This window comes from Xenopus laevis, chromosome 2L (assembly GCF_017654675.1).
Source record: "Xenopus laevis strain J_2021 chromosome 2L, Xenopus_laevis_v10.1, whole genome shotgun sequence".
NCBI lineage: Eukaryota > Metazoa > Chordata > Amphibia > Anura > Pipidae > Xenopus > Xenopus laevis.
In genome coordinates this window covers 1,499,234-1,518,324 of record NC_054373.1, presented here as the reverse complement: position 1 = coordinate 1,518,324, position 19,091 = coordinate 1,499,234, and the positions used below count along the sequence as shown (strand labels likewise).

At 43.2% G+C, this 19,091-nt stretch overlaps 1 protein-coding gene across 6 annotated transcripts; it reads left to right on the top strand.

Annotated features, from left to right (window-relative positions):
• The first annotated feature begins 1,135 nt into the window (after positions 1-1,135).
• hao2.L (hydroxyacid oxidase 2 (long chain) L homeolog) lies at positions 1,136-17,980 on the top strand. Of its 6 annotated transcripts, none has more exons than XM_018244886.2 (8): positions 1,136-1,234; positions 7,444-7,599; positions 11,394-11,545; positions 12,229-12,512; positions 15,432-15,650; positions 15,942-16,100; positions 16,237-16,306; positions 17,814-17,980. In XM_018244886.2, the coding sequence occupies exons 2-8, from the start codon at positions 7,469-7,471 to the stop codon at positions 17,867-17,869; spliced, it is 1,071 nt and encodes a 356-aa protein (XP_018100375.1). In that variant the 5' UTR covers positions 1,136-1,234; positions 7,444-7,468; the 3' UTR covers positions 17,870-17,980.
• The last annotated feature ends 1,111 nt before the right edge of the window (positions 17,981-19,091 follow it).

The window sequence follows — 19,091 nt, the reverse complement described above, 5'->3', positions numbered from 1 at the left end:
CGAAGAAAAGGCGATTTATCGATGGTCGACTAAATCTCCTCAAATCTGAGCGTGTGTCTCTGCCCTAAAAGCTTGAAATATTAGGGTGTAGAACAAGTGAAAAGAAACTGGAGGAGATGTGATAAATAAAACTTTTGAGTGTGAAAGTAAGTGGATATATAATATGGGAACATCGGTACCAAGTGGGTTAAATATAGACAGACATTTAAGGCCTTATGAATTCTCTATAAATTATGGTGCAGTTGAATTTTATATCTTTTTAATCATTTCAGTCTTTCTAACCTTTTTTTAAACATTGTATAAATATTGTAGATTAACCCCTTTATAATTCACTAGGAAGGAAAAACAGTGAAGATTTCAGGTATAAATGATAATGGATCTGATGGGCAAGTCGCATGTATACACGTTGCTATGGTTGCAGTTGCTACGAGAGCAGGAGATACGAGATTTATCATTATATTTATTCGGCAGAATACATTACCAGTCAGGGCAGAGACACACGTGGAGATTCGGGGAGATTAGTTGCCCGGCGACAAATCGCCTCTTCTTCAGGCGACTGATCTCCCCGAACTGCCTTCCTGCTGGCTCGGCTAGAATATAAATCGCCGGCGGGATAACACTCGGATCGATTCGTTTTCTGAAGTCGCCGTAGCCAGAGGGAAGGCAATTCGGGGAGATTAGTCGCTCGTAGAAGAGGCGATTTGTCGCCGGGCAACTAAATCTCTGCCCTAAGACTGTGTTGTTTTCAGTAAATGGCTCAGTGTGTGCAGCAAATAGCTGGAAATAAAGTCTACAATTCAATTGTTTCAGTAGCACTGGGGTCAGAGTTCACCGTAAACACCTCCAGGGGGGACACCCCTCCGGGGACACAATGGACGTGGAGCCTGATTCACTCTTATTACACCGAATCCACACAAATATCAGCTGATTGGGTTTTGGCTCTTACTGACCCTGGAATAAGGGGTTGAACTGTGCCCTCCAGCAGTGCAGGGGTTAACCCCCAACCTCCCCCTCTCCCTGCCCACATTGTGCTGCCCTTACACAATGCCCGAGGTCAGAGCAGGGTTAATCCATTACGGGATGTTTGTTCATGTTAATAAAGAGCAGGAGCCCAGAGTGGCCCCATAACAGGAGTCTGAGAGGCAAAGGGGTGCGGCTCTGTACTTTGGATTTAGAGGGGGCACAGGCCACCCCCCCTTGTTATAACTTTCCCTGGATCTTGGGCCGGAATCAGGTGAGTTCTACTGTCCAAATGATACGGGGGTCTGGGACAGATCTGGGGGCAAAGGCCTGGGAACATGTGACATGACAGCAAATTCTGGCAGTTTCCTCTCTATCTGCCTCATACAGTCACTTCTTATCAGGGCCCCAGCGTCACAGGGGCCCCTCGGCACAAGAACAGTTAATAACATATGATATCTCTGTGTATATAACATATGACATCTCTGTGTATATAACATATGATATCTCTCTGTATATAACATATGATATCTCTCTGTATATAACATATGATATCTCTGTGTATATAACATATGACATCTCTGTGTATATAACATATGATATCTCTGTGTATAGACAGTACAACCCACATTTAACATTTTTCAGGGGATCGGAAAGAAATGGTATAAAATCTGGGAAAATTTAAAATCGGGTAAATATATTACACATTATAAACGAATGGGACCACAGAGAAACTCTGCACAATTCGGGATCAGACTTAAAATCAGGGAATGTTAAATGAAGGATTCACTGTATGAGGAATTAACCAAATGTTCCGCTCTGGTTATACTGCAACTCCGTGTCCCACAAGGGCTGCGTAGGGTCGCTGGGAGTTGTAGATCTGGTGGGTGACAGGTTGGCTGTCCTTAAATTATATTTATTCTCTTTATTTGGTCTCCTGGCTTCCTGCAAGTTTCTTTATGTGGCTCAGGGTTATTTAACATTCAGTCTCTCTCTGTCTCCCAGTGTTACACTGTATCCAACTGTCATATCAATAGAAATCACTAGTCTGATATCCCTGACTTATCCCCCAGTGTTACACTGTATCCAACTGTCATATCAATAGGAATCACTTGTCTGATATCCCTGACTTATCCCCCAGTGTTACACTGTATCCAACTGTCATATCAATAGGAATCACTTGTCTGATATCCCTGACTTATCCCCCCAGTGTTACACTGTATCCAACTGTCATATCAATAGGAATCACTTGTCTGATATCCCTGACTTATCCCCCAGTGTTACACTGTATCCAACTGTCATATCAATAGGAATCACTTGTCTGATATCCCTGACTTATCCCCTAGTGTTACACTGTATCCAACTGTCATATCAATAGAAATCACTAGTCTGATATCCCTGACTTATCCCCCCGGTGTTACACTGTATCCAACTGCAATATCAATAGGAAATAGGGATGCACCGAATCCACTATTTTGGATTCGGCCGAACCCCCGAATCCTTTGCGAAAGATTCGGCCGAATACCGAACTGAATCCCAATCCTAATTTTTAACTTCCTTGTTTTGTGATAAAAAGTCACGCGATTTCCATCCCCACCCCTAATTTGCATATGCAAATTAGGATTCGGATTCAGTTTGGCCAGGCAGAAGGATTCGACCAAATCCAAATCCTGCTGAAAAAGGCCGAATCCCGAACCAAATCCTGGATTCGGTGCATCCCTAATAGGAAATCACGTGTCTGATATTATCCCCCAGTGTTACACTGTATCCAACTGTCGTATCAATAGGAATTACTAATTTCAGGGGTTTAAGGGAAATATCTAATTCTGCCTCTTCTCCCTATAATTGTTACTGAAGCAGCCAGTACAGTGCCAAGTAGCTTGGAAACACCAAAAAATGAAAATGTTTTACAATAATCAAAATATACTGTAGTATTGTTCTGCTTTTAAACAGCCCCCTTCTAAAATGATAGAAGGAATTAACTGTGCACGGTCTAATGGAAACCATATGGCAGCTCCTGTCCTACATATGAATTCACACAGAGAAGAAATGAAACCACATTCTGTACTTCAGGCTGGACTCCCAGGTCACTGCTCCGGGCACCCTAGGGGGCTGACAGTTTGGGAGTCACCTACCATATGTAAAGCCAGAAACAATAGTACCAATGCTATGGTTATTTACTACTTGTATTGGGTCTGGTTTATATTTGTTTCAGTAGAATATTCAATCAGCATGGCAGCTCCCACATGTAAATGAAAGTAAATTGTTCTTATACATGAGGGGCCAACTCTCTAAACTGTGTTAATACATTTCTCAGCCCCTACTGATCAGGCTCAATGACCTTTACTAAAGTTGGCCCAACTCGGGCAGATTTAATCAGCTAATTCAGCCCCTTCAGACCTAGTTGGCAGTTTATCCTATTATGTATGGGGCCCTCCAGTGCTCGTGCCTGGCCAGATATCAGTCAGACAAGTTAAATAATCCCATCAGGGAATGGGCTGCATTGGCTCCTTGATGTGGTGCCCACCCCTATGCCATTGCCATTGCCATGCTCAAGTCTGGGCATTTCAGAGAAAAACCTCACAAGTCTCTGCTGGTCGACTCTGACATAATAAAGGAGTGGCCTAATTTTGGTTGTTGGTTGTAACCCCTCTAGAAATGCAAAGAAGGACATGAGGACACGACAAATGCGTTCTCTTAACCCCTTCTCTTCTGGAACAAACTCAGCAGCCACATGTTCCCACTGAATTGTTCCCCTGTGACAGTGAGAGATTAGTTGCTGCTGCTTCTGGTTGGCTACAAATTCCCTCCTTGTGGTTGGCTACAAGTTCCCTCCTTCTGGTTGGCTACAAGTTCCCTCCTTGTGGTTGGCTACAAGTGTCTCCTCCCCAAGTCTCACTAATCAGCCCCCAAGCCACTAGCCCAGGACTGGTTTTACTGGTCACCCTGCTGGATCGTGCAGTCTGTAACATGGAGCAATGGGGAGAGGATTCAGGAGGGAACCAAGAGAAGGGGGAGACGGACACAAACAGAGAACCCCCAGTGTAGGTATTGGGGTGACAATGGCAATTTGCAGGTATTGGGGATATGCCCAAAATTAAGAATAATGTGGAAGCAGCAGGGGTTCTCGGGTGCAGAAAGGCAATATTGTGAATAATGTGGGTGCTGCAGGGGTTCTCGGGTGCAGGGAGACAATATTGAGGTAATGTGGGTGCTGCAGGGGTTCTGGGTGTTGTATAATGTTAGAGTCGTATAGTGTTGGGAAATATACATTCCGCACTTTACCACAGCCAGATAAAAGGGTGCAACCGAGGTTCCCAGAGATGAAACGATTTACTGAGATTAATCAGCCCAGAGACAGAGAGTTTTTAAAATGTGCCCACAGGATATTATTGTATTGGGTATAGTCTTTCCCTTCTCTCTATGTTTCTTAAATCCTCTTTTTCTCTTTCCCTCCTCCTCCTCTTTCTCTCTCAAGTCTCAACCAAACCAGCTCCATTGTTACACTGTTCCTATTCACCATAATGGCCAATGGTTCTGATTGGCTGACAGGTTTCTCAATCTTATTGTTTTAGTTAAACTCATTTCTTTAGATCTTCTATTTACCGTTTCTCGGGGGATGTTGTTGTTAGACCCCCCACCTGTTATCTTATCAGTTCGGAATCATAGATGACTATGGGGGGGTTGTGGGTGCACAACTGAGGCCAATTTCAAAACACTTAGAGCCCTGTCTAAGTAATTCAAGTAAATATGACAGTGCATGTCATTTTGAAACAGGGTTTTTTTGTTACAAAGTTATGATCATAATATTGATAAGTCACCATAACACGTCAAGGTAAAACCCCACATGGTGGTCCCTAACTTATTTATCTCTAATCATAGTAAAAAAGGAATATGACCTCTCTGTAGGTTTTTTCACGGCTAGATCCTCCCATTTTATATTTACTTGAATCATTTAGACAGGGCTTTAAACTTTTTGAAATTGGCCTCAGTTGTGCACCCACAACCCCCCTAGTTTTGTGTGTGCCGGAAGCTTTGGCTCAGCTCATGTGGTTATTGCACCCTCATACCCACCCCTTTTTACTTTTGGTGGTCCCCCTCACTTGTTGTGCCTTGGTTTGTGCAATCGCTCTCTCTTAAAAGCCACAGATGCTGGCGGCATGGGAGGGTCTAGCCGTGAAAAAACCAACGTCCCATTAGACACTTCTCTATGTACACACACTTAGGGGCCGATTCACTAAATTCGAGTGAAGGATTCTAAGTAAAAAAACTTCAAATTTTGGTATTTTTTGGGCTACTTCGACCACGACTTCGAATCGAAGGATTCGACGTAAAAATCGTTCGACTATTCCACCATTCGATAGTCGAAGTACTGTCTCTTTAAAAAAAACTTCGACCCCCTAGTTCGCCATCAAAAAGCTACTGAAGTCAATGTTAGCCTATGGGGAAGGTCCCCATAGGCTTGGCTAACTTTTTTTGATCGAAGGATATTCCTTCGATCGTTGGATTAAAATCCTTCGAATCGTTCGATTCGAAGGATTTAATCGTTCGATCGAAGGAATAATCCTTTGATCGTACGATCGCATAATTTGTGCTAAATCCTTCGACTTCGATATTCGAAGTCGAAGGATTTCAATTCCTAGTCGAATATCAAGAGTTAATTAACCCTCGATATTCGACCCATAGTGAATCAGCCCCTTATTGTGTTACTCATTTAGTTCTCCTTTACACTCTTCTATGTTTACATTCATACACATTCCCAAATACACAAACACTTTTCCCTTATCACTACCACACACACCTTCACATTTCACTTACACATGTATACACACTATTGTGCAACTGCACATATCACTTTGTTTTTAATTACAACACCTGACTTCTACTTTTCTGACATGGGCGTTGGTTAAGGCAGTCTCTCCCTCTTAAAAGCCGCTCAGCAGTTGGCGGGGGAGGATTTAGCACAGAGTTTGAAACCAAAGCTTTAAACTTTTTGAAATTGGCCTCAGGCGTGCACCCACAACCCCCCTAATTTAGGAATCATAGATGGACCTCACTTACTTTGCATTTCATTACACTACAGACTCCTTTGAAGTAGGAACAGGCTACAGTTTGATTCATAAAAACAGATTTGGGGAGATTTAGTCGCTTGGAGATTAATCTCCTCTTTTGCGGGGCGACAATCTCCCCAAACTGCCTTCCCCCTGCTATAATGAGAAAACGCCAGTGCAATGGCACTCTCGGTGCTTCGATTTCCGAAGTCACGCAAAACTTCGGGCAACTTCAGAAATCAAAGCGCCGCGAGTGCATTGGCGCAGGCAATTTCTCATTTTAGCAGGTGGAAGGCAGTTTGGGGAGATTGTCGCCCTGAAGAAGAGGCGATTAGTCTCCAAGCGACTAAATCTCCCCAAATCTGCGTGTGAGCCCTTAGGGTCAGGGCACATAGGCAGATTCGGGGAGATTAGTCGCCCGGCAACAAATCCCCAAACTGCCTTCCCGTCGGCTACAATGTAAATTGCCCGCGGGGTGGCACTCGAATCGATTCATTTTCCGAAGTCGCCCAAAGTATACTTGTGAGGCAACATTGGGCGACTTCGGAAAACAAATCCCTCAGGGTACCATCCCGCCAGCGATTTACATTCTGGCCGACAGGAAGGCAGTTTGGGGAGATTAGTCGCCCGGAAGAAGAGGAGATTTGTTGCCGGGCGACTAATCTCCCCATATCTGCCTGTGTGCCGTAGACAGGAACTAAGAAATGCTTAAATAAATGTGAACAACTGTCATTTATAAATACTAGAGTTATCAATGGTAGGCACCATATACTGGGAAAGATATATTCATATATAATACACAAAAGCCATGAATATCCTGTAAATTATATCCTTATAAACGGTGAGTTCTGATGTCATCAGTTATAAGCGGTGAGTTCTGATGTCATTTCTGTCACATGACACACTAAAATTTGTGTATTATAATAAATAAAGTACCCCCAATTGTAAAATATGAGGATATTAGAAGTTACCTCGGAGTTCCATGACCTGTATAACTCGGCCTTCAGCCTCGTGTTTTTATATGGTCATGAAACTCCTCGGTAACTTATAATATCCTTATATTTTACAAGAGGGGGTTCTTTATTCACTATATCATAATACACAAAAGCCATGAATATCTTGTAAATTATATACTTAGAAACAGTGACTAGTGATGTCATCAGTTATAAACGGTGAGTAGTGATGTCATTTCTGTCACGTGACTCATTGAAGCTTTTGATTGGTCGTTGTATAGTACAGCTTCAGTTGGTCACTGTATGTCCGACCCACTCACTGTCTATAACACTCGGCTGCTGAATGGTCATTTATTATTGGTCACTGTTCTGTATAGTAGAACTATGTGCCTCTGTATAACACCTGTTGGTGCCTGTAACAGTTTGGCCCCTGTATATAAGACCCTATACCCCCATATAACGCAGCTTTCTGATCCCAGCAGGCCAGTGCTCGGGGTCGCAGGGATGTCCCTCATTTGTCTGGCAGACTTCGAGGCCTACGCCAAGGAGAACCTGCCCAAAGCCACGTGGGAATATTACGCAGCCGGTGCAGATGAATGTTATACCAGGGATGATAACCTACAGGGATTCAGAAGGTAACACGGGGCCCTCCTCCAGCCAATCAGCTGAGGTCACGCCTGCTGCCACTTTGTACATAGGGGATCCTCCTCCTCCTCCTCCTCTCTATGTGTTACTCACTGGGGCCCTAATCTCCTGCTGCTCTTAAAGGGGCTGTTCACCTTTCATTTAACTGTTAGTATAATGTAGAGAAGGATATTCTGCGACAATTTGCAATTTGCTAAAATGAAAAAACGCCGGCGCTAATCACACAAGGTGGTTTGTTTTCCAAAGTCGCCCAAAGGAGTTTGGGGAGATTGGTCGCCGCAAAAACGAGGCGATTAGTCGCCAGGCGACCAAATCTCCCCAAAACGCCCAGTGTGGACTTACCTTTAAGTTAATGTTTAGTACACTAAATGTCGGATTTTCAAATAAATGAATTAATCATAAGAGTATTTAGGTTCAATAATAACACATAATTGTTTTTGTTTTATATAATATAACCTCCTATTATTGTATGTATACATGATTTATATATTATGCATGTAGTAATGAAGAATAAGTATTTTGTTTTGTTTTATACAAATTAATGTTGGGTGGTGAAGATCCAGGAAATTTATTTTCTAAAAGGATAAGTTAATTGACTCAGGTGTTTCACAGCTTTAGACTGAAGCAAATTTCAAAGGTTGTAGAATCCTTGGTGTCTGTTTGAGTATAAGATAAGAACATTATAAAGAATAGAGTCTATATGTGTGTTAGGGTAATAATTAATCAAGGACAGACCAATTTTGAATGGCTAGTGTTTTCACAAGTATATGGTATTTACCAAAAGTATTAAGGAATCATAAAGTATTGTTCCAGTCTCAGACAATGTCAACATTAATGTTTAACACCAGACTAAGGAGGTCAAAGACTATTATGTATTTATAGATATTTTTAGGTCACGATGTTTGAGACAATAGTGACATCTACAGGTAGTGTAGGACATCACGCCCAGGGGTCAATGATTGACATTTTACTAAATATTTAGATTATCTGGTGATGGTTTAATTTTGGAGACTTCCCTTTAATTCCGTTGATTAATCCCAGGGGTTGAGTTTTAGACAGAAATGAGGGATAAATTAGGAGACACTGGGATACTAAAAAATAGAAAGGAATTAAAAAAGAAACTAAAGAGGGAAAAGACTAAGAACAGGAGAGGAAATAAGAACTGGAAAAGAGGACTGGAAAGAGAAAAACAGAATTTTAGGGTAAGGACACACTGGACGATTTGTCGCCAACGGTTTTAAAAAGTAAATCGCGGCGACAAGACCGTCTTTTTTGAACAGACGATTCACAGCGACTATTGGCGCAGAGCGATTTGTATCCCATTACTCTGTGCGGTACGTGCTCCACCCAAACCGGAAACAGTTTGTGCTTCCCGCTGTAACCTGGCGTCTTTACGTGCTTGCGTTCTTGCGTCATTGCGTTCGCATTGTAATTTGAATACAATTGCTGCTACTTATCTGTATGTGTGTGCGTGTCTAGGAGATTTCATCGCTTTTCTAAGTACATGCTATTTCTGATAAATCGCTCGGAAAAGGGTCTCAGTGCGTTTTGGAGCTACAGGCGATTCACAAACGCGCTGTGGGCACAGGAGCTGGCGTCTTTCATTTGTTTTTGTTCAGAGACAAAACGAGCGATATGTCGCCGCGATTTGCTTTTTAAAAACGTTGGCGACAAATCGTCCAGTGTGTCCCTACCCTTAAACTAGAAGCCAAATAAAAGAGAAGGATCAGATTTCTTAAAGCTCCAGGAAGAGAGATCAAAGTGACATCACAGGCCAGTGAGAACTTACAACTGGTAAATATACATTTCAGTTATATTTAATACCAATTAAGTTCTCTGCTTGGATATTTGTTATTTCTATATATTGTATAATTATACCCTAAACATCGACTCTCCCAGCGTTGCAAACTGGGAATAATCTGTTTAATTTGGGTTTATTTTCCTTTTTATTAATATATATATATTATGATGCCCAAGCTAATGACTTAAAGGGGACCCGTCACCCAAAAAAATGATTCCAAATCCTATTTTGTCACATTAGTCAAGGAAAATGAACTTTAATTACACTATATAAATTATTTGAATCTTGTTTCCTTCAGTCTGGGAATTCATAATTATAACAAGCAGGCAGCAGCCATTTTGTGGACACTGTTATTAAGACAAGTCTTGTATCATCTCAGAATCTTGTTTGTGCACCAGAATGGGGGACCTGATGTCCATCCCCATGTCCTGGCTACACAATTAAATGGTGAAGAGAACAGGGGAATGTGGGGAGAGCAGTGACATGTAGGAAGTGCTGAATGGAAAGTGAAAGGAATTGTCTGCCCCGCCTCTATGCCACTGGCATAGAGGAGGGGCAGACAATATTTGATTGACAGCTGAGATTTTGAAATGAGTTTACAACAGCTATGAATGCTTTAATAAAAAATAGGAATTGGATTTTATATTTCATTTGAAAAGGACTTTTATTATACAGATTTTTGTGTCTGGGTGACAGGTCCCCTTTAATGGGAAAATAAAAGATTGAGGGTAGAATTCCTTAAACAGATCAGTCACATATTTCTCCTTTGATTCCAATACCTTATTATTAATAAGAGTGTATATCGCCATATTGATGATTTTGGTCTCATCAATTAATATCTGTTGGTAAATTTTATCTTGTGTTTATATCAAGAAGTATTTGGTGGATTTTGTAAGAAATAATAATTGGATTTGTTATTATTATATATAAATAAATTAATTATTTTGATAACTAGTTGTCCTGATTTTTCACCCTTTGTACCAATTGATTGGGAAGGATCGATATCGAATTCAGAGTTGGGCATATATTATTTAACACTCCTCCTGTTTATTACTTATAAGGAGCCTTAAAATTCTTATATGTGATTTTTATCAAATATACGTTTAAATAGCCCAACATAATGCACGGCCAATCCTAAGCAACTTTTAAATTGGTTTTCATTATTTATTTATTTTTATAAATTTATAGTTATTTGCCTTTTTCTTCAGATTCTGTCCAGCTTTCAAATGGGCGTCGCTGACCCCTTCTAAAAAGCAAATGCTTTAAAATGTATTGTTATTGCTATTTTTTAATTCCTTGTCTTTCTATTCAGACCTCTCCTATTCATGTCCCAGTCTCTTATTCATATCAGTGTATGGTTGCTAGGGGGATTTGGACCCTAGCAACTAGACTGCTTAAAATGCAAATTAAAGAGTTGCCGTTTAAAAAGCTAAATAACTCAAAAACCTTAAATAATGAAATCATTTAAATCAATTTCAAATTGTCTCAGAAAATCCCTCTCTCCATCATACTTAAAGTTATCTCTAAATTAACTGTATGATGTACAGAGGGATATTCTGAGACAATTTGCAATTGGTTTTCATTTTTTATTATTTGTGGTTTTTGACTTATTTAGCTTTTTATTCTGCAGCTCCTCAGTTTGTAATTTCAGAACTCTGGTTGCTAGGGTCCAAATTCCCCTAGCAACCATGCATTGATTTGAATAAGAGACAGGAATATGAATAGGAGAGGCCTAAATAGAAAAATGAGTAATAAAAAAGTAGTAATAACAAACATTTGTAGCCTTACACAGCATTTGTTTTTTAGATGGGGTCAGTGACCCCTTGGAACGAAGAAGGCAAATAATTCAAAAACAATAAAAGAGAAATAACGAAGACCAATTGCTTAGCATTGGCCATTCTATAACGTACTGAAAATTAATGTAACGGTGAACCATCCCTTTAATGACAATAAACCAATCAGATGTTTCGCTTTTCCTTACAGGATCCGCCTGAGGCCCCGGATGCTCCGTGATGTCTCAGTAATGGACACAAAGACCACCGTGTTAGGGGAAGAGATCAGCTGCCCCATTGCTATTGCCCCCACTGCATTCCACTGCCTGGCCTGGTCTGATGGGGAGATGAGCACAGCGAGAGGTACTGACAACCCCGGTGGTGAGGGCGGGGAATGCAACGAGAATATTATTACTGAAACACTCCCCTGCCTCGTATATTTGCATACTGGGGAGGGGATAGCAGATGAAGCACCTCCCACTCAGCACAGACAGGTGGGGTTTGTATCAGTATATTTGCATATTGAGGAGGAGCTAACAGGAGTAGCCCTATTACTACTGGGATATTTGGCTACTGAGTTCTTGGCTGAGTGGGTGGGTCACTACCTCTATTCATCTCATGGAGGAGTGAGGGTCACAATGAAAATCCCACCTATATCTTGTGTGGTTGGGGGTCCAGGGCAGGTCTGAACTGAGATTCAAACAGGGTCGGACAGGGGCTGCTGTCTCAGGGCCACCTCCAGGCCCCTTGCCCCCTCCCCCGCCGTGTTGCACTGAGCATACATACTGGGTCTTGCCACGACCAGAATATCATTTCTGCAGGGAGTGGTCTTGGCCGTCGCGGTTCACAAGAGCTGGGGCCCAACGGGGTTTTTCCCTGTGTCCCGCTGGCCCAGTCCGACCCTGGATTTAAAATAGACCGAGGCACTTCAGGTTACAGGGTCCCACGGGTCCACTAAATAGTGAATGTCTGTGGCATCTTACAGCAGCTCCTCATGGCCCTGTACCCTCTGAGTGGCCCACGTGGTTTATTTGTGTCTCCTATAGCGGCTGAAGCTCTGAAGCTCCTGTATGTGGCCAGTACCTACGCCACCTGCTCTGTGGAGGAGATTTCCCAGGCTGCCCCAGAAGGTCTGCGTTGGTTCCAGCTCTACGTCTACCGGGAACGCAAGTTGTCCGAGCGGCTGATCCGGCGAGTGGAGGCCCTGGGCTTCAAGGCTTTGGTCCTGACGGTGGATGTTCCCTACACGGGCAAGCGCAGAACCGACATCCGCAATAACTTCCAACTTCCACCGCATCTCAAGGTCAAGAACTTTGAAGGGGTGTTTGAGGTATTTCCCCCTGTGAATACAGTGTTTTTACCCAACATTTAACTGGAATTGTCATTGAGCTCAAAGGTACATATAGTGAATCCAGAGAGCCAATTGCTTTGACTGGGGCGATTCTGGGCAGATTTTGGTGACTAGTAGCCATCAGGGTTGCCCAAATCCCAAACAGGCCAAACTTTCATTAAAAAAGTCATCAGCAGGGCCACCTAGTGTTCATATAACAATAATACACAATAAATCCACTTGTGATACAAAGACCTCACTTATTTGTTACAATTTTACTTGTCACATGTAGCCAGTTGTTTCCACATAAATACTGGGAAAAAAAGAAACAATAAAAACCATATAAGAAACAGATAATCTAAGAATATCAGACAGATCATATTCCATGTTTAACCCATTAAAAGACAGACTATCCAATTTCTGGATCCTCCGTGGCTCTTTATGCAGCAGTTTAATCACCATCGTCTTCTCATCCTTGGGACTGAATCCACAATCTGAATTATTAACTGAAGTACAACGTGTCCTGCGTGTGTTTAGTTACAGGCCGGTCCGTCCTTTATATTTAATCTCTGATTTGTGTTCCCTGATCCTGACTGAACATACGTCATGTCTGACCCACATAGACATTGCCACAAGGGCATTTAATTGCCAATACCACAAACATAGTTGTACATGAATAATGGCCAGAGATAGAGACAGGGACCCATTCGTGGGATGATAAATCTCCTTTTTGCACATTGCAGCAACAATTACACAAATACGACATGGGGACGTAACACTGTTTGTTTCTCTCCCTTTACCCTGGACCCACATCTGCCTTTACTAGAACTGAACCAACACTTGGACTTTTTTATAAGACAGAACAGGCGGGTCTTGAAATGCTGCTATTTCTTCCAAATTCACTTTCAAAACCAGTGTTTTTTAATTATTTTACTAATTTGATCACTTAACATATTATTTAATGAGATAAATGGGATCCTGGAATTATTGTGCCTCACACTTTTTGTTCATAAATGCGCCCGTTCCACCTTTTCCACCTCCCTCCTGTGTTTCTGTTCCACTTTTCTCAGACAATGTCCAGACACAAACCTCTCATCCAATCTCATTTGTGACCAGTGTTGGACTGAGACACCAGGGGCCCACCCAAAAACCTTACACCAGGGGCCCACCCAAAAACCTTACACCAGGGGCCCACCCAAAAACCTTACACCAGGGGCCCACCCAAAAACCTTACACCAGGGGCCCACCCAAAAACCTTACACCAGGGGCCCACCCAAAAACCTTAGACCAGGGGCTCACCCAAAAACCTTACACCAGGGGCCCACCCAAAAACCTTAGACCAGGGGCTCACCCAAAAACCTTACACCAGGGCCCACCCAAAAACCTTACACCAGGGGCCCACCCAAAAACCTTACACCAGGGGCCCACCCAAAAACCTTACACCAGGGGCCCACCCAAAAACCTTAGACCAGGGGCCCACCCAAAAACCTTAGACCAGGGGCTCACCCAAAAACCTTAGACCAGGGGCCCACCCAAAAACCTTACACCAGGGGCCCACCCAAAAACCTTACACCAGGGGCCCACCCAAAAACCTTACACCAGGGGCCCACCCAAAAACCTTACACCAGGGGCCCACCCAAAAACCTTACACCAGGGGCCCACCCAAAAACCTTACACCAGGGGCCCATCAAAGAACAATACACCAGGGGCCACTCAGTACTATTCTTCTTCTCCTCCTCACTCAACTCTAGTCTCCTAGTCTTTATTCTAGACACACTATAATCTATTATCCCATCTATTTAGCCTCTTTGTTTTCAAAGAAATAGGGAATGGCCATGAAATAGGCCAAATGTTTAGCAGCACAAGGGCCACTGATACCTGGGCCCCCCTGGAGTTTTCCTGGTATCCCAGTGGGCCAGTCCAACGCTGTTTGTGACTATTTATTATCTGACACTATCCTTTTTACACAAGCAAATTGTGATTTCGGTAAAGATCTTTTTTGTCTGAGATGGACGAGAGAAGGAGAAGGGAAGTGTTTCTATTGGTGTCTTTGATAAAGAGATCCATTTGTAACTTATTTCCGGCCACATTTCTTATCCAGTATCAAGAAAACCATCTCCAGCATTGACATTGACATTGGATTAATTTCCCAGTAAAACTGATCTAGGGTCGGACGTGACCCCTCCCATATCACAAAGACATCATCTATATACTGTATATATACATATATATAATGTAACTATTTATGGCAATGTCTTTTAAATAACCAGTTTATAACACCAGGGTTGCCACTTGCCTCACAGGAACATTATTTCTTTAATGAAAAATACATTTATCTCCAATATACTTTAATTAAAAAATGTCTACCATTTTTTTTTATAAGAAACCTGACTGTATGCAGTGAAATTCTCCCTACATTTACTTGCTCTGACTGCTGTGGATGGGAAACTTTTGATGGTCCTTAACTGCTCTGCTGGGAAACAATCCTACTTTCAAACAGCAGGGGGAGCCCCCCACATTACTTCCCAGAACTTGAGCAGCTTTGTTTGTTTCCCTATAAAGCAGCCAGCGACTGTGTAGAGATTTGTACCCACAGACCCAGTGCAGTCTGTATATTCTGATTATTAATTAGTCTTTCTGTATCTGCTTCTATGGCAGATATTATTTGACTTGTGCTGTTTTGATCATTTATGACGATCCCTAAGCAGCCGAGACCACACTGAGCATGTGCACAGTCTTGGTCTTTAAAAATCTGTTAAATAGCGCTTCACAAGGAAGCTCTGGCAAAGACAAAGGAAGATAATGATAGGAATATAGTGTAGTAGGTTATATCCAATTTGGTCACCTCTTTATGTGCGTGATTTTTTGAATTTTCCATGCCACCTGGCTACTGAATCTCTTCTCCCTGCACCCCCCTAGGGACACAGTGGCCCTGATAACTACGGCGTCCCCCTCAATACCCTGGACCCATCAGTCAGCTGGAAGGACATTTGTTGGCTGCGCAGTGTGACTAATCTGCCAATCGTCATCAAGGGAATCCTGACCAAGGAGGACGCGGAGCTGGCGGTGGTGTATGGAGTCCAGGGGATCATTGTGTCCAACCATGGAGGGCGCCAACTGGATGGAGAACTCGCCACGGTGGGTAACACTGACCAGAGCCAATGGTGTAACTGCAACATAGAGATTTAGAGGTTTCCCCTTGGGCTCCAGCATCACAGGGACCCTTTGGGGTAAACTGTACCAAAAAGAACAAAGGACATATTATATTGTGTAACAGTGTGCTGGGAGTTGCAGTTGGGGGGTGCAGGTTGGTTATGACTGTTGTACCCTCCACATGGGGGGCTGTCACCCTCTTTTTTGTCTTCTCGGTTTTTTGTTCTTTGAAATCATCTGATATGAATTTCATTTCCACCCCCCATGTGCCCCTAGATCGATGCCCTGTCGGAGATTGTGGAGGTGGTACAAGGCCGGATAGAAGTCTATTTAGATGGTGGGATACGAACTGGAAGTGACGTTCTGAAAGCCATCGCTCTGGGAGCCAAGTGTGTGTTCCTGGGACGCCCCATTGTGTGGGGTCTCACCTACAAGGTGTGCTACTGGGGTGTCAGGACTTTATTGGGGGCACTGAAGGGTCCCATGAGGAGAACGTTGGGAGACATGGGCCCAGGAGGTGCCACAGAATGTGAAATAATACAAAGTTACTGTAACATTCTCTTTGTCTCAGGGAGAAGAAGGGGTGAAGGGAATCCTGCAGATACTCACCGATGAATTCCGGCTCTCCATGGCCCTCTCAGGTAAATCAATAACGTTTCAAGCATAAGGCAGATGTTGTAAAATCACCAAAATAGAGACGTGGCCCAGGTGCTCCAGCCCCAGGCCCTCAGCTCAAGGGATCGGAAATCCGGATACAGAAAGGTAAATGTTGGTGCCAGGCACACTGGCAAACTCACATATTGATCAGACCAGAAAAATAGTAGATTAAAAATTGAAGCTTTATTATATAGTCATCTCTCGCCTCATATCACTAGGATACTCATAGCCTATAATTAAGTGTCCTAGTGATATGAAACGCGTCAGGCGAGAGATGATTATATAATAAAGCTTCAATTTTTAATCTATTACTTTTCTGGTCTGATGAATACGTGAGTTTGCCAGTGTGCCTGGCACCAACCTCTCAGGTAAGTGCCCCTTGTATAACTCGCCCTAGTGCCCCATGGAGGTATTTTATATCATGTGACCACGGCCAGGACCACGACATGTTAAATACATGACCCAGGGCATAAAGCAAGCTGGTACTGCAGTAAATGCCTGGCACAGCCTTTGGATATTGGGAATTGCAGACACAGATAGAGGCAATACACGGAATATTGGGGAGTGAGTTAAAATTACTCGAGGGGGACTATTTATTGAGGGATACGGATATAAGGAGGTAGGGTTACAATGAATTGATCGCAGTACCCCAAACACAAGGTTCAGCAGGATTGGGGGGCAGAGTTTATGGGCAGTGGCAGGATGGGGAAATGAATCAGGAATGAGGAGAGTCAGCAGCACCAGGAGCAGATACCTGGGGATATCAGTATATATATATATATATATATATACAGTGCATAGTGCTCACATAGCTTGACATTGTTTGTACAAGCTGCACTCTAATAACTGGGGGGGGGAAGGGCAGTATTGAGTCCAGGGAGCAAAGAGGCTCTACTAGGGGGGGGGGCATAACCAATAAATGCAGTATCATTAAAGGGGCCACTTATTTTCCATTTGGAAATGTTCTCAGGTAAGTATGGTAGGCCTTTGGAAGAATTTCCCCCCTGGGTCAGGCTTCACTTTTTCCTATTGGGTTACAATGGAGATAACAAGAATCCCAAGCATTTAGTCCAGAAGAAGCCTAGTTGGCCACTAAAGTTGACCCAATATAGAGAGTTCAGTCATATGTGGTGGCAGAGCTGGGTCCCCTGTAGCTAGGTGGCCCCCCTATAACCTCAGGTGGGGGTGCATATTAACTCCTGTCCCTGCATGAAATACACACACGGCAGTTGCAGCAATGACAGTTGAGTCCGTTGCACCATTCAGGGGGTGGTGGAATCACGATCCAAAGAGACTTCACTATAAATCCAGTGAGAATCTGACCCAATAAAGCCCAGTCTCACTCCTTTTTTTCAGCTTTCCATAAATGGGGACCCAGGCATGTCTGTAATATCAGCCCCCCCTTTTAACTACATATATTTCCTAATATTCATACCCTGTATGTGTCCCCCATTGGGTTCCCACCATGTTCAACTCATTTCTCCCTCTCAGGCTGCCGGAACATCTCCGAAGTCAACCGGAATCTCATCCATGTGGCCAAACTCTAAGGCCGGAACCGCCTGGAGGGATCAGAGGGGCCGACGCTGCTCCGGGTACCAACCTGCAAATAAATCTGGTGCTGCTCATCTGAAATGAAACCTTATTTATCCCTCATCAAACACTGTGTCAATGTCTCTGTATTATTGGGGGGTCACTGGACAATAACTGATGCTTCCCTGTATACACAGCACAGTGAGAGAGCACCAAGGGTTAATCACCCTCTCCTCCTGCTTTGACCAATGCAAGGACAAGTACAGAGCTGACATATGTATATACAGTTTATTTATATATGGGGGGTAGTTACACAGATGTAAGTGTCAGGCTGAGCCCAGTCAGGAGGAATATTGCACAATATGACAGTTAATTTCAGCCTGAGGATTCAGCCTTCCCTTCTCCCCATTATCTCCCCATTATCTCCCCATTATCTCCAGACACAAGGACAAGACCCTCAGCAGAAAAATGTTTGCCGCCTGCTCAGGGACATTGGGGAGTTTCTATTGAGTTGTGTAACATACAAGAGCTGAACCCTCAGGAATGGGTCCTTGTACCAAGAAGCTTGCAATCTAATGAGTCGGACACACTTTCTCAATAAGCAAATATACATAATGAGCAGTGATGCAAGAGAGAGGGCCACACGGAGCCAACTCTGTATGAGGGCAAGTCCTAGGGCCACTATCCTGATATAGGGGCAACCTTGCTGGAACATGGCCAAATAGGCACACACACAGAATTCCACAACAACCAGCAATATGCAAAGAGTGTGCTTTTAAACAATGAGCATGCCCAGCAAGCACCCACTGACACCCACTGCCACCCAGCGCCACCCACTGACACCCACTGACACCCACTGTCACCAACACTAAGATTATGGCTGTTAAACATCACAAGATACTGAGCTAAATGGGTCAGAGGCCTGGATCGGGCCTGGATGGTCAGTGACCCCCATTTGAAAGCAGGAAAGAGTCAAAAACTATTAAAAAAAAGAAGACCAACTGAAAAGTTGCTAACAATTGGCCATGCTGTAAGATACTAAACGTTATCTTAAAGGTGAACCACCCCATTAATTAATGACTTATTTAGGATAAGGGGCGACTACAGTGGAATTGGTAGGGTTGTGATATCAAATGTGTTTGGGGGTTAAAAGGTAAATCAGCCAATAGCTTTGCATATTTTAGTTAAGGTTTCCCCCATTCTGGGTTTGACCCCCTCCCTCTTGTTTCTTCCAAGCAT